Below are 15,797 nucleotides of genomic sequence, written 5' to 3' on the forward strand. Positions count from 1 at the left end.
GAAATGATTGCAATTTAACTCCATTCAATATGATATTGGCTGTGGGTTTGCTGTAGATGGCCTCTATCAGTTTAAGAAATGTCCCTTCTATACCTATTTTTTTAAGTGTTCAGATCATGAATGGATGCTGGATATTATCAAAAGCTTTTTCTGTATCGATTGAGAGAATCATATGGTGTTTGTTTTCAACTTTTGGTCCAGACAAGAGACTGGACATGCAGTATTATCTCTCTTTGGAGAGAGTCCCGGCTCTCAGTCATCCTTTCCCCTTTGATGAAACAAAAGGTCTTCTGTTCGTTACTCCCTCAAGCTGCTGTCAGTGGGGAAGGGGAAGGATTCCTGTCCTCTTTGGGATGGCTTTTGTACCTGAAACTTGTTTCCCTGGAATCCCAGCTTGCCTCTGCAGGAGTGATGAGAACCTATCAATCCTCTCCCGATCTTCCACTTTATTGAGTTGGTCTGGCCATTATTTCTCCCTCGGGATGGGAGCTTTTGTTGAAAGCTGGCTTCAGCTGGTCATCTTGCCTCTTACCTCCTCCCTTTGTATTTAAAATTTTCCCTCTTCTCTGAATCATTTGTACTAGGATGTTGTTTTCTTTTTGCTTTTCTTAAAAATAAAATTATCTTAATTCCACTTGCAGTCCAGTTACTTCCTAAATTCTTTCGGGTTGCAGCAAGTCTTTTCAAGTGAGTTGCCTGTATTTGCTGCCCCTCATTTCTGCCATCATATTTTCTCTTAAACTTGCTCTAATGGGCTTTTGTCCCAACTACTGAACTGGAACAGCACTTGAAAGGGTCATGAATGACTTTGCTCTTGCTAACTTCAAAAATCTTGCTAATTCTGCACCTATTTAACTTGACATCCATGATGCTTTGCTTTGAGGATGCTGCTTTTCCTGCTATTTCACTAGACAATTTTTATTAATCTCCTCACAGGTTCCCTTTCTTTTTCTGATACTTGAATCTCAGACTATCTTAGGACTCAATCCTTGGTATGTTATTTATCTGCAGTCACTCTTCATGAGCTATCCACTTCTTGGACTTTAAGTCATATTTCTAGACAAATGACACTCAAATTTAGTTCTTCAGCCCAGCCTTTTCTTCTGAATTCCATACTCATGTATAATTGCTTTCCTAATGGTCCCATTTGTATGTCTAATAGATTTAGCAAATAGAAAATGCCAAAAACCATAATTTAGGACTCCATTCCAAACCTGCTCCATCCGTAGTTCTCATTTTTATTTATTATTATTATTATCATTTGCTGTTTTTGGAGGGGCTGGTTTTTAACCCACCACCTTCGGCACATGGAGCCAGCACCCTACTCCTTTGAGCCACAGGCACCACCAAAGTCCCCATTTTTATTGTGGCAACTTCACCCCTCCAATTGCTCAGACATACAACCTTGGAATGTCTTGATACCTTCCTTTAACACTGCATAGACAATACAGCAGAAAACTCCTTTTGGCTCTACTTTGAAAATGAACCATCTTTTCTGCTGTACTACTAACAAGGATATCTCTATACTGCGTTAATGTAACCATTTTACAATTATTATATTTGCTCTTTATCTTCTTGCACTAGAATACAAACCCCATGAGTAGGCATATTTTCTGTTTCATTCAATAATATATTCCAAATAGTTAGAATAGTACTTGTTTTAAATTCAAATAGGTACCTTGGGAATATTTGAAATTACAATTAAGCAGTCATAACTGCAGGCTTTTAATTTCGTTCCTTATCTCTAGATTTGTCTTGAAAGATCTATTTATTCTTTCTAAAGTACATAAAATCCCATGTCAATTTATTCATTAATTATTTTTCATAAGAGTTAAATTTTATCATCCTATCCCAATTCCACATGTATGATATCCTATTGGAGGCTTGACATGGCCATGTTGGCAATGTTTATAACAGTAATTTACAGATGCCACAAGTCAGTACCCTTTACACTCTCAATAGTTGTTAAATATTTACTACATGCCACTGGTCCACACTAGTCAATTCTGCCACTAATTAAAATTCTTAATTTAATTTTCAATATAAATTTTTAGTTAATAGCACAGATGAATGACTCAAAGGCTAGTGTATGCGCTCTTAATATATTTTATTTATGTTTAAGTTTCAGATTGATACTGGGGTACAAATGTTTAGGTTACATTGTTTTCATTTCTGAGATGAAGTTCGAGTTGTAATTAAGCCCTTCACCCAGGGGGTGTGCTGAACACCCTCACATTGGGCCAATTAGATGAGATCCTGCCAATCACCCTCCTCCCTCTCCCTCTCCCCTCCCACCTCACAAGACTATACTTGTATTTTTCTTTTGTGTAGTCTCACAGTTGTTTATATATTGGTTTCATATTAGTATGATACTAATATCATACTATGATACTAGTTCACCCTCATTCTTATGATACTTTACTAAGAATAATGTGTTTCACCCTCCATCCAGGTAAACACAAGAAATACAGTCTCCATCTTTTTTATTGCTGAATAGTATTCCACAATATACATATACCATAGTTTGTTAATTCATTCATGTGTTGATGGACAGTTGGGTTGCTATCATGACTTTGCAATTGTGAATTGAGCTATAATAAATAATCTAGTGCAAATGTCTTGTAAAATGCAAAATGATTTTTTTTTTTTTCTTCAGGGTAGATACCTAGTAATGAGATTGCAGGATAAAATGAAAAGTTCCAGTTTTAGTTCTCTGAGAATTCTCCATACTTCCTTCCATAGAGTTTGCACTAGTTTGCAGTCCCACCAGCAGTGTAGAAGTGTTCCCTCTGCCCCACATGCAGCATCTACTGATTTGGGACTTTGTAATGTGGACTAATCTCATTGGAGTTAGGTGATATCTCAGAGTGGTTTTGATTTGCATTTCTCTGATGAGCATTTTCTCATGTGTTTGTTGACCGTTTATCTGTCATCTTCAGAGAAGTTTCTGTTCATGTCTCTTGCCCACTTATAAATGGAGTTGTATTCTGTTTTCTTGTTGATTAATTTGAGTTCTCTGTAGATTCCAGTTATCCGCCCTTTGTCAGATTTACAGCATGCAAAAAATTTCCTCCCATTCTGAAGGCTGTCTGTTTGCTTTCGTGGTGGTACCCTTAGCTGTCCAGAAGCTTTTTAGCTTAATCATGTCTCATTTATGTATTTTTGGTGTTGCTGCAATCGCCATGGGGTTTTTCTCCATAAAAACATTTCCCAGGCCAATTCTGTCAAGAATTTTCCCCATACATTCTTCTAGAATTAATAAATGGAATAACATATCATGCTTGTGACTGGGAAAAATCAACGTTGTTAAAATGTCCATACTACCCAAAGCAATCTACAGATTTAAAGCAATCCCCATCAAAGCACCAACATTATACTTTGAAGAACTTAAAAAAAATAGTACTTTGTTTAATATGGAACCAGGAAAAAACCCAAATAGCCAATACAATTTTAAGAAATAAAAGCAAATCTGCAGGAATCACTTTACCAGGCTTTAGGTTGCTCAAAATTTCATGGTACTGGCACAACATATTTTCTAATAATAAGAAATGGAAATTACTTCATCAGTTCAATTTTGCTGATTGATTTAGCAGATTTTTTTTGTCTATAAAAATTTATTCCAAGGCGTTGGACTAGATGCATATATCAAAAAGTTGAATGTTAAGATCAAGTTAAAAGTTAAAAGATAGATGAAGGGGGGGAAATAATAACTAATGCAAGAGAGTGTTTGAAGTATTGATATTTGAAAGGATTATCAGTGGATAATGAATATGAAAAGTAGAAAGGAATTTTTCTTCATTTTCTTAAATCATAGTTAATTTGAATTTAAATAATTTTTTGTAATCAAATAGAAACAGTGCTGTGCACGAAATAGTTTTCTTAAAGATAATATGGTCATTGTCTTTTTAAACTCACAATGACTTCAAGAGCTAAGCAGGAATATGTTAACAGCAAACCAGCACTCAGAACAGTTTAAGGATTTGCCTAAAGCTGTATGATGAGCCAGCAGCAAAGATATGAACAGAAGTTTTTTTTTTTTTTAGAGACAGGGTCTCCCTTTATGGCCCTTGGTAGAGTGCCGTGGCCTCACACAGCTCACAGCAACCTCCAACTCCTGGGCTTAAGCGATTCTCTTGCCTCAGCCTCCCAAGTAGCTGGGACTACAGGCACCCGCCACAACGCCCGGCTATTTTGGGGTTGCAGTTTGGCCGGGGCCGGGTTTGAACCCGCCACCCTCGGTATATGGGGCCGGCGCCTTACCGACTGAGCCACAGGCGCCGCCCCTTGTTTTGTTTTTTTTAACAGTTTTCCCTAGTGTAGCTGTACCATTAGAATATTCTTAGGGTGTTTTTTAAAAATCCAGGTGTATATATTTTGTTTAGCATATAAACTGATGCAATGTGACTCTTATTATTTTTTTAACAATAGTTCCTTATTTCTTATTCCATTTCTTTGTACTTTTCTTGTAATTCTCATACAAGTAGATATGAACTTCTGTGTCTTGATGACTAATTTCTAAATCTCTAATTCTATAGTTTTGTAAGTGTTTCCTTTCTGCTGCTGACTATAATTTAAGTAGAACTTCTTTTATATCATCTGGGGACTTGAATTTAATAGCAAGATCAATTTCTGGATCTGCTGAATTTCCAAAGTACTATTTTTGCTATTGTGACCTGAGGTGAGAATAATAAATCTTTAAATAAAATGTTCTTGTGAGATTTTTTTCTCCCTAAATGTAGATCCCTGGACAACAAACAGACAAAATATATATTCATACATAAGAAAATATAGCAGGATAAAATTTGCTGGTTAACTCTCACTTTTCTGGTATGTGTTTTCAAACAGTAGTTAAATCAACTTTAGCTGCATGTAAGAATCATTGGAGATGCTTTTGTAAAATCCTGCCATGGGGATAGAGCCAAATTCAATCTGTGTTGCTGTATGTTGGGCCCAGGCATCAGTACATTTTTTGAAAACTATCTAGATGATCCTAACTAATATGGAACCAGGTTTGAGTTCTACTGGGTTAGACAAAGATAAAACTATTTCATTAACTTAAATGCTGTATAGCTAAGAAAACCTTGATCACAAATTTAACATCGTACTGCATAGTAATATGCTATATGCATATGCACTAAGCTTGCTAAGTATTTAAATTAGAAAATTCTTCTCCCTAAATAGTTCAAGCTTCAGAGTCCTATCTACTGCAGAGTTAAAACAGTCCCTGAAAGATACTTTTGAAGGAGTACAGGAAAAGCCTTCTAGGTCATGAATATCCTCTGTGATAAGAGGAAACAGCTATGTAGGATGTCTTGATTTTGAAGGGAACTTTTGAAAGCACTGAATTGAAAGAACAAGAAAATAACTTTTCCATGGTTCCATTTATCATTAATATAAAAATCAGTAGCAGCCTTTCTTACTTTTGTAAGAGCTATCATTTTTGCCTGACTGAAACTAGGAGGCCCAGCATTGTCTCATCTGACAAATAAAAGAATAGATTATGAACCTATGCTGAGTCCTTTAATAATGTGTTATTTATATACAGCAAATGCATTTCATGCATGTGTTGGGTTGTCTTAGACTTAACAGTGGAATAAATGTATGATAGCTTTCTCACAGCAGCTATGGCTACTATTTAGAAGGTGAAATTATTTGCCTTGGCTTTTAAAATATATTTGCAGGTAGAATTCATCTGTGAATCCATCTTGTTTTGGGCTTATTTTCTTAGCAGGTCTTTTTAATACTAATTTACTCTTTCTTGGTCTGTTCAGTATTTATATTTCTTACAAGTTTGGAAGGTAGTGTGTTTCTAAAAATTTATCCATCCAGCAGTCTTGGATGGTCTTTTGTATTTGGATGGTCTTTTGTATTTCTGTGGTATCAGTGTTGCTGTCCACTGGGCTTCTAGTCAATGAGGCAGAGGCAGCATTGCAGATGAAATGATTGATTTTAAAAGGGATGGCTGGTGCTTCCCTTGGGCACAACAGCAATCAGCCGTCTTTATTCTCTTATATACCCAAACTCATCAGATAAAAATAATCCATGAACAAGGAAGACAAAAGGTAAAGATTCCTTATGAGCGTTAATACAGCAAAGTACAACACACTAGGAATATCTTGTACAACACACTAGGAATATCTTGTTTGGGGATAAACAACAATGGCGATGAACCACAAAGGTCTGGGTTGTCTGTTCTGTTTGCTCACTTCCCTATATAAGTAACTGAAAGTTATTGTGTAAATAGAGGTAGGGGATTAAGTGCATCGGTCCATTGCCCCAGGCAGATGATCTGTCTCCAGCTACAACTTGGCAAGGGCCCTCTGGCATATTCTTTCCTTTAAGGCATGACTGCCCGCATTTTTCAGCAAAGCCGTTTATGCGAGCTGGGGGAGAATATCCCCCAAAACTCACATCTAGCCCAAGTACTGGAAATGTTCCTTCTCAGAGCCTCATACTTCAAGGAGCACAAATGAGACTGATTCACCTTACAGGGTGCAGGGGACTTTGCCCCTTCATTATATTATAATGTTTTTTTTTTTCATTTATGATTGAGCTTGTTTGAATGCTCTCTCTTATTTTCTGGGATAGTCATCTGTTGATTTTGTTTATTTTTTTCAACACCACCTTTTCTTTCTTTGATCTTTTGTGTTGCTCCTTTTTGTTTCCATTTTATTTAGTTCTGCTCTGATTTTTGTTGTTTCTTGCCATCTATGAACTTTGGGTTTGAATTGTCCTTTTTATCTTAACTTTCTAAGGTATGACATTAGGTTGCTAATTTATCCCCTTTCTTTTTTATGTAGTTTTTTAGGGCTATGAATTTCCCTCTGAGCACTGCTTTTTCTGTATGCCAGAGATTTTGGTAGCTTGTGCCACCATTGTTGTGCAGTTCAAAACATTTTTTTTAATTTCTATTTTTATATCATTATTGTGTGAAAGGTCACATAGAATCAGAATGTTTAATTTCTACACACTTGTATTGTTTTGAGAGTTCTTATAGGAATTAGTTTCTAGGTTTTCTTACTATGGTGTGAGAAGATACTTAGTATGATTTTAATTATTTAAAATTTACTGAAACTGACTTCATGATCTGACATATGGTCTTAGAAAATGTTCCATGTGTTATGAGAAGAATGTATATATTGCAGTTTTTTAGTATAATGTTCTATAAATTTCAGTTAGGTCTATTTGTTCTGGAGTTCTATTGAGGTCCAGCCTTTTGTTTTGTTTTGTTTGTTGTTGTTATTGATTTTCTGCCTCAGAGATCCATCCTGTTCTGTCAGTGGAATGTTAAAGACTACAACTTTTACTAAGGTGCTGTTCATTTCATTTTTTAGGTCTAGTAGTATTTGCTTTATAAATGTGGGAGCTCTGGTATTAGGTATATATATGTTTAGGATTTTTATATCTTCTTGTTGAGTTGATCCCTTTATCATTATATGTTGACCATCTTTATCCTGTGTTACTGTTGTTGATTTAAAGTCTGTTTTATCCAATATAAGTATACCTACACTTGCTTACTTTTGTTTTCCATTTGCAGGGAATATCTTTCTCATTCTTTTATTCTGAGCCTGTGTGATGCTTTATGAGTTAAATGGGTTTCTTAGAGAGCACAGATGTTTGTTTGTTTGTTTTTTTAATCCATTTTGTTTATTTATATTTTTTAAATGGGCATATAACACATTTACATTCAATGCTAATGTTAATGATAGTGTTCCAATTAACGTGTTGATGTTATCTGGTTGCTTTGTATTTTCCATAGTGTTACTGTTTTATAAGAGCTGTGAGTCTTTACCTTCTACGATTTTTACACTGGTAAGTATCAACCATTCTTTTTAGTGATTGGAGCACTCTTGAGCATTTCTTGTAGGGTAAGTTTTGTGGTGGCAAATTCTTTTAGTGTTTCCTTTTCTGATATAATATCTTATTCCTCCTTCATTTATGAAACTTAGTTTTGCAGGATAGAAAATTCTTGGCTGGCAGTTATTCTATTTAAGAAGACTAAATATGGGACCCCAATATCTTTTGGCTTATAAGGTCTCTCCTGAGAAATCTGTTAGTATTCTGATGGGTTTTTCAGTATAAGTTGATGCTTTCATCTTATAGCCTGTAGGATGTTCTCCTGCACTTTGACTCTGGCCAAACTACGTGCTTTAACATTCAATCAGGCCTACAAAGAACTGTTACCTATCCTTTTGAGACTGGTCTAAAACATCAAGAAGGAGGGAATCTCCTTTACCTCATATTCTGAAGCCAATATCAGTAGCCTGATAACAGAGCCAGGAAAGGACTACACAAAACAAAGCAATAAACTAAAAGAACTATAGCCCAATATAATTCATGAACGTAGATATGATATTCCTCAGTAAAATACTAACAAACTGAATTCACAGCACATCAAAAAATAATTGACTATGGTAAAGTAGGTTTTGTTCTAAAGATGCAAGAATGGTTCAACACAGGAAAATCAATAAATGTGATTCACCACATAAAAAAAGTAAAAATGAAAATCGTATGATCATCTCAGTAGATCCAAAAAAAAGCATTCGGTAAAATCCAATACCCTTTCCTGGTGAAAACTCCTAACAAACTAGGTAAAGAAGGGACATGTCTCAAAATGGAAGAAGCCCAAGTGCCCATCGACTCACGAATGGATTAGCAAATTGTGGTACATGTATACCATGGAATATTATGCAGCCTTAAAGAAAGATGGAGACTTTACCCCTTTCATGTTTACATGGATGAACTGGAACATATTCTTCTTAGCAAAGTATCTCAGGAATGGAAGAAAAAGTATCCAATGTACTCAGCTCTACTATGAAGCTAAATTATAGCTTTCATATGAAGGCTATAACCCAACTATAGCACAAGACTATGGGGAAAGGGCCAAGGAAGGGGAATGGAGGGAGGAGGTTTTGGTGGAGGGAGGGTAATGGGTGGGGCCACATCTACAGTGCATCTTAAAATGGGTACAGGCGAAACCTACTAAATGCAGAATATAAATGTCTACATACAATGACTAAGAAAATGCCATGAAGGCTATGTTGAACAGTTTGATGAGAATATTTCAGATTGTATATGAAACCCGCACATTGTACCCCTTGATTGCACTAATGTACACAGCTGTGACTTAACAATAAAAATAAATTTAAAAAAATGTATATCTGACACAACTGCAGCCACCAACATATGAATTCAGAAAAGTTAAAGCATTCTCCCTAAGAACTGGAGTAAGAAAAGTTAGTGCCGGAAGTCCTGGCCAGAGCAATCTGGCAAGAGTAATATATAGATGCATCCAAAAAGGAAAAGAGGAGATCAAACTATCCTCATTTGCCCATGATATGATCTTATATCCAGAAAACCCTAAAGTCTCCTTGAAAGACTCCTAGAATTGACAAATAAATCAATAAGGTATCCAGTTACAAAATTAAGGTATACAGGGCGGCTCCTGTAGCTCAAAGGAGTAGGGCGCTGACCCCATATGCCAGTGGTGGTGGTTCAAACCTAGCCCTGGCCAAAACTGCAAAAAAAAATTAAGGTATACAAAAACTAGCATCTCTATGCATTAACAATAGCTAACTAAGAATGCTATCAAGACGTCAATATCATTTATAACACCTATAACAAAAAAGAAACCTAGGGATATAATTCACCATGGAGATAAATGATCTCTATAAAGAGAACTACACAACACAAATGAAAGAAATCATAGATAACACAAACAAATGGAAAACACCCATTACTCATGGACTGGAAGAATCAATATTGTTCAAATGTTCATCTTTCCCAAAGCGATTTACAGATTGAATGCAATCTTTATAAAAATACCAATTTACATAGAATTAGAAAGAAATAATTCTAAATTTCATGTGGATTCAAAAAAGAGACAGATAGCCAAAGCTTCCTAGAGCAAAGAACAAATCTGGAGATATCACATTACCCAAGTTCAAATTATACTTTAATGCTATAGTAACCAAAACAGCATGGTACTAGTACAAAAGTAGACACATAGATAATGCAACAGAATAGTGAACCTAGAGATAAAACCATACACCTACATCCAGCTGATCTTCAACAAAGCAGACAAAAACATACACTATGGAATGGATGCTCTACTTAATAATCAGTGCTACAAATATCAGACAGCTATGTTTAGAAGAATAAAACTGGATTACTATCTCTCACCAAACACAAAATTTATCTCAGAATGGATTAAAGACTTAAATGTAAAAGCTGACACCACAAAAATTCTAGAAAAACTCAGGGAAAATACTTTTGGACACTGGCTTAGACAAAGAATTATGATTAAGACCCCAAATGCCAATCTGACAAAAAAATAAAAAAAAAATGTGACTTAATTAAACTAAAATGTTTCTGCTCTGCAAAATAAATAATCAACAGTGTAAACTGACAACCTACAGAATGGGAAAGAATATTCACCTGCTATTATATATCTGACAAAGGACTAGATGTTGCTGCATCTAGAAATTGCTGCATAAGTTTGCTATAGATTCCAAGTGAATTATTATGAGTTCTAGGGAGGATAAGTTACTATCTACTATGGTTGATGGAGGTCCTGAGAGGTTTGGTGGATAAGGTGTCAGGTAAATTTCAGCATACATTATATTTGAACTTCATTTGACATTGATGGGATTTCTGGGCAAAAAAGGATGTTGTGAACAAAGGAAGAGCTCTAAATCATGTGATACTTTCAGAATTGTACAACTGGATATTGAATTATAAATGTGGAAAGCATTGAAAATAATTTTTGGTAGGTATGTGTGGATTATATTTTAACACATCTGTGATACCAAATGAAGGAAACTGTTGAAGAGTGATGATGTATTTAAAGTCACCTTTAGAACGGAACAAAGGAACAGGGATTTACTGTGCAACAGGCACTTTGCTAGCCATAGTATTGCAAGGACCTTTTCATTATTCTATTTTAAGTATTAGAAAACTGAGCCATAGAGAGGTTAAAAATATACCCAGGCACATTCTGCCAAGAATTCTGGAGCCAAGATTCAGATTTAAATCTATCTGGCTTTAAATCTCTCCATTACTTCATGGAGCCTTCAAGATTAATCTGACAAGTATGTGTTGAGTTTTTTGGGACAAAGAAGCAAAGAGGCAATGAAATCATAAAGGGAAGCTCATTCAAGATATAACAGATATGTAAAGAGAGGAGAGATAAACTAAAAACATTTCTTTATTCATATAGCACATTTTAGAACCTATTAGCTATTTTCTCAACATTACCAAAATGAACTTACTATTTTATTTATTTTTATTTAAGAATAATGTAAAAGGAATTTAATTTCGCTAAAATTCTGAACATCGTAAATGTAAGTAATGATTTAATGTTGATTTCTGAGATGTAGTTAGTTCAATCCTCATGGCATTGTTCAGTACATGACTCAGCCCCATTGAGAGGATTCACGGGGTGTACGGGGGCCCTGGGAGCACTACTCAGGTACTTAACAGGTGCTAGAGAGATAAGCTCTAAGAGAAAGCTTACTCATTGACTCCCATATTCATTTCCTCTGTTCTTTCTCAGCACATAAACAAGGGAGTTTGCTGAACAAAACAACTTCCACTTCCTGCTCAGGACCAGCTCAGTTTTTAGATGATCTTGATAGCACTGGGAAAGACGACCCCACATGACCGCATTGTCTCACCCATGGTTATTGATACAGTACTAATTTACTTCCTGGGAAGATGAATATGGTTGTCCAAGAGCAGCATTTGTGTCCACTGTTGTCCTCTAAGTCATGTGTCCTACTTGCCAAGCCAAGCAAAGGTACTTCTGGATTCAGTCCTGTGTTTCATAATTGCCCCAAGTCTTTTTAGGAGACCCCAGGTTTTATGCTAAGCATCTGTCTGGTTGCCTTATCCCAAGTAATTATGTGCATAAGTAATAAACCTGCTGTTTGAACCTGACTGACCAGCACTTCACTTGCCAGTGTCTCGGTTAATAGATCTTTTTCCATTACAGATACACATTAACTGTGGACTGATCTCCTAGCTCCCCTGTCTGGCTGACTGCCTAGATTTCTCAGCATTGCCCAGCACTTTATCTGGTACTGTGCTCTCAAACACCAAGCTTTAATATTAGTTGAAATATGACTGAGACCGTATCTTACCTACTATCCATTTGCCAAAATGTTACTTTCTTGGTGTTTGTCTTGTCCTAGACAGCAGGTTAGAACTAATTATATAGCTTTTCTCCTCTCCATGGCCCCAGTATTGTTTTGAATGTGATCCAGAGTTGGTACAGTCAAAAAGGTAGACACATGCATGATAATAGGTCACAGCAATAAAATGGCAAAACAGCTAACTTACAAAATAAGATAAATGTGTCTTCTCCAATGAGGGTAGGTAGAACACAACAGCAGGAGCATCACAAACTAGTGTAATCTGGATGCCTAAGCAGACACGTAGACAGTTCATGTAAGTGGATTCTATTGAATGGTGTTGGATATCTGGAACCCTCTGGTGTCTAGTAGCCAAATCTTTATTTGAGGAAGATTGGCTGGTCAAGTCCAGGCCTTAATCTTAGACAGGTGAGGCCCAAGAGTTGTTACTGAGATATATTTTTATAAGTTTGGGAGCAGAAGGTAAGAGAAGAACAAGATGGTGCTCCAGTTTCCCAACTACGTTATAAATAGAGATGAGGTCATGTCATAGTTAAACGTCAGATAATAAGATATTAGAACTACAACTTGAGAATTGGAAATGGAGCAAGTGGAATTGATGATGATAATTCACCTGAATAAAACTAAGGCTTGCTAAATTGTCTGAAAGCAGGATGATTATTGAGTGCAAGTTCAGAGTCTATTGGGATACGATATTCCTGAATGTATGCATCTGTGCAACATGTATGTGTCTGTGAGAGTGTGCAGAATGCCTGCATCTACATTTATAAACAAAAAGAAGTAAACGGGTTATTCCAACTTAGAATAGTGTCTTATCATCTATAATGAAGGACTTGGGCATAGGGATTGGCTTCATGTCAATTTTTAATATATAATTTCGTCTTTGCAGTGTAAGTTTCTGACAAGGCCCATGTCTAAGCAATTACTATAATTTGTTGTAATTTACAAATAGCTGATTAACTTAATCCCTATGTTTATTGTAGTTCTATTATTTTAGCTGTGTAGTAAAGTTGAAAGATGTGCAAAAGTGAAAATATGCATTTTCTGCCCAAAAGTGACCTATAATTTAGCACAGGACATGCCATAACAAAAACTCTGACCACCATATGGAAAGTGCTAGCAAAATATATACCAAAAAAGAATTATACTTGGAACTATACAGGCAGCAAGCAAATGTGCATGTGCACACACACACATATACACACCCTACCCAGAATATTACAACCAAAACAAAATAATACCAGTCGCATTAAAAAAAAAGTCAAAGAACTTGAATAAACATTTATCCAAGGGATATACAAATGGTTAGTACACACACAAAAGAATGATCAGCATCATTAGTCATTAGCAAATAGCTAATCAGATGCAAATCAGACAACATCACATATACTAGCATGACTATAAATAAAAAAACAAGAAATAATAATTTGGGGGAAGGATGAGGAGAAATCAGAACTTAAATACATTATTGTGTAAAATGGGACAGCTGTTGTGAAATTCAATTTGGCAGTTCCTTAAAACATTAAACAGAGCATTACTGTATGACCCAGCAATTCTACTCTTAGGTATACAGCCAAGAGAATAGAAACATGTTTACACAAAAACTTGTACACTTGAATATTCGTAGCAGCATTATTCAATGTCCCAAACCTGGAAGCAACACAGATGTATGCCAGCTGATAAGTAGACTTTATGAAACTGTAGTATATCCATGCAATAAAATGTTATTTAGTTATAAAGAGAGATGAAATAGGGATGCATGTGACAATGTGGACAAACCTTAAAAAAACTCTTTGCTAAGTGAAAGAATCCAGACACAAAGATGACATATTATTAATTTGTGATTCCATTTACATAAAATGTTAAGAACAGGCAAAACCATAGGCACAGCAAATAGATTATGGTAGCCAGGAGCTAGAGGGGAGAGAAAACGGGGAGTAACCATTTTTAATGGGTAGGGTTCCTTATCAGAGTGATGATGATGTTATGGGATTAGATAGGGGGATGGTTGTACAACATCTTCAGTATACTGAAAACTTCTCAATTGTAGAGTTTGAAATAGTGAAGGAGTGAATTTTGTGTGATGTGAACTTTATCTCAATTAAAAAAAACACTCTCACATGCACACAGGCCTACAGAATTTACAACATAAGGAAAGTGAATGTATATTCCAAGTGAAAGTATATTTCACAATATATAGGTATGATATATTCAATGGGCAGCTAAGGGTGTGTTTTTGAACAGGGTTAGAAAAGGTCATTTGCATATTGCTTTTTTTAGAACTAGAAAATAAATGTTTTAAAGTAGTTCTAATATCACTTAGTCCTGAAAAAAGCCGGAAAGACCTATGCTAAAGCCAGAAAGACCTTCAAATGCTAGGAAATAATCACTCAGGCTCTGTTTTCTAAAGCAAAACTGAAAGTCCACTTATCTCTCACCCTTGTTTTGCAAGATTAGCTGTATTAGTCAAACTTGGTTGATTATGTAGTAATTCTGAGATTGGTTGATCAAAAATATATTTTTTTATAAGTATGGGAGCATTATTTTGTTACACCAAATGCATATATTTAGATTAATGCTTTAATTTAATTACAATAATATCCATATTCATTCTTTTATGTAATATCTATCATATTAACTCGGATTTTCTTGTTACCATCTAATGTGATGAAAAGTCTTAAAAATGAGAGTACTTTTGAAGAAAATGATATAAATACTTCTGGGAACATCTAAGCTTTATTTCATATTTGAAAGAGAGTGAGATTTGACTTAGTGCTGAGTTATGTATAGTTAGAAAATTCTTCCTAATAATACCTATGGAATACTAATATTTATAGCTTGCCTTGAATGAACTTATCATTGATACTTAGCTACACATTTTATTTATCTTACTTATCTAGTAGTGTTGTTATTATGCAATGCAGTGCTGTACAAAAAAATGTGTTTTGTTAATCAAAGGGTTTGACAAAGAAGCTTTTTTCTTTTTAAACCAAGCTTGTTTTATCCATTTAGATGATATGCTGTCAAATAAAGGAAAAAAACATATTATCTATTCATTTATTTGTTCATTAATGCAGATTATATAGGTAATGGCCCATTCTTGGGCAATAAACTTGAGTAAAATATTCCTTTTTCTTTTGTTTCTTTTTATTTTTGCCCATTAAGTATCCTTCCAACAATGGTAAAAGAGATTTTACATGTGGATTTTTAGATTTAGCTTCTATATCAGTGATGGTTTATATTTTAAGAGGCCCTTGTTTCTGGACTGGTCTATGTAATATGGTAGATGTATATAAAAATTTGTGCTTTCTGTTTTTTTATAGATTCTACAAAGAAGTTAAAGGATGTTCTTCAAGAATTCCATGGTAATGGTGTGCTTGCAAAGTATAATCCTGAAGGGGTAAAACTTCTTTTTTCTTTATATCAGTTTCATATCTATGCTTGGGGGGAGCTCTTACTTAATGAAGAGTTCTTGTAAATACACACATATACATATATATGTATATATACACATACATGTATATACATGTGCACATGTATATACATATATATGTATATGTGTATATACACATGTGTATATATGTATATGTACATGTGTGTATATATGCACACATTTATATTTATGCGTATAAATGTACCTCATAT

At 35.1% G+C, this 15,797-nt stretch overlaps 1 protein-coding gene across 5 annotated transcripts in view; it reads left to right on the forward strand.

Moving 5' to 3' along the window:
- The window catches only part of DGKB (diacylglycerol kinase beta), a 727,110-nt gene that overhangs the window by 166,168 nt on the left and 545,145 nt on the right, over positions 1-15,797 (forward strand). For all 5 annotated transcript variants that reach the window (XR_008372899.1, XM_053553744.1, XM_053553743.1 and 2 more), the window contains exon 3: positions 15,476-15,552. Coding sequence is in view for 4 of the 5 variants with exons in the window: in XM_053553744.1 (XP_053409719.1) it covers positions 15,476-15,552 (77 nt within the window). In the remaining variant the exon portion in view is untranslated. The remainder of the gene's footprint in view (positions 1-15,475; positions 15,553-15,797) is intronic.

Source organism: Nycticebus coucang, chromosome 11 (genome assembly GCF_027406575.1).
Source record: "Nycticebus coucang isolate mNycCou1 chromosome 11, mNycCou1.pri, whole genome shotgun sequence".
NCBI lineage: Eukaryota > Metazoa > Chordata > Mammalia > Primates > Lorisidae > Nycticebus > Nycticebus coucang.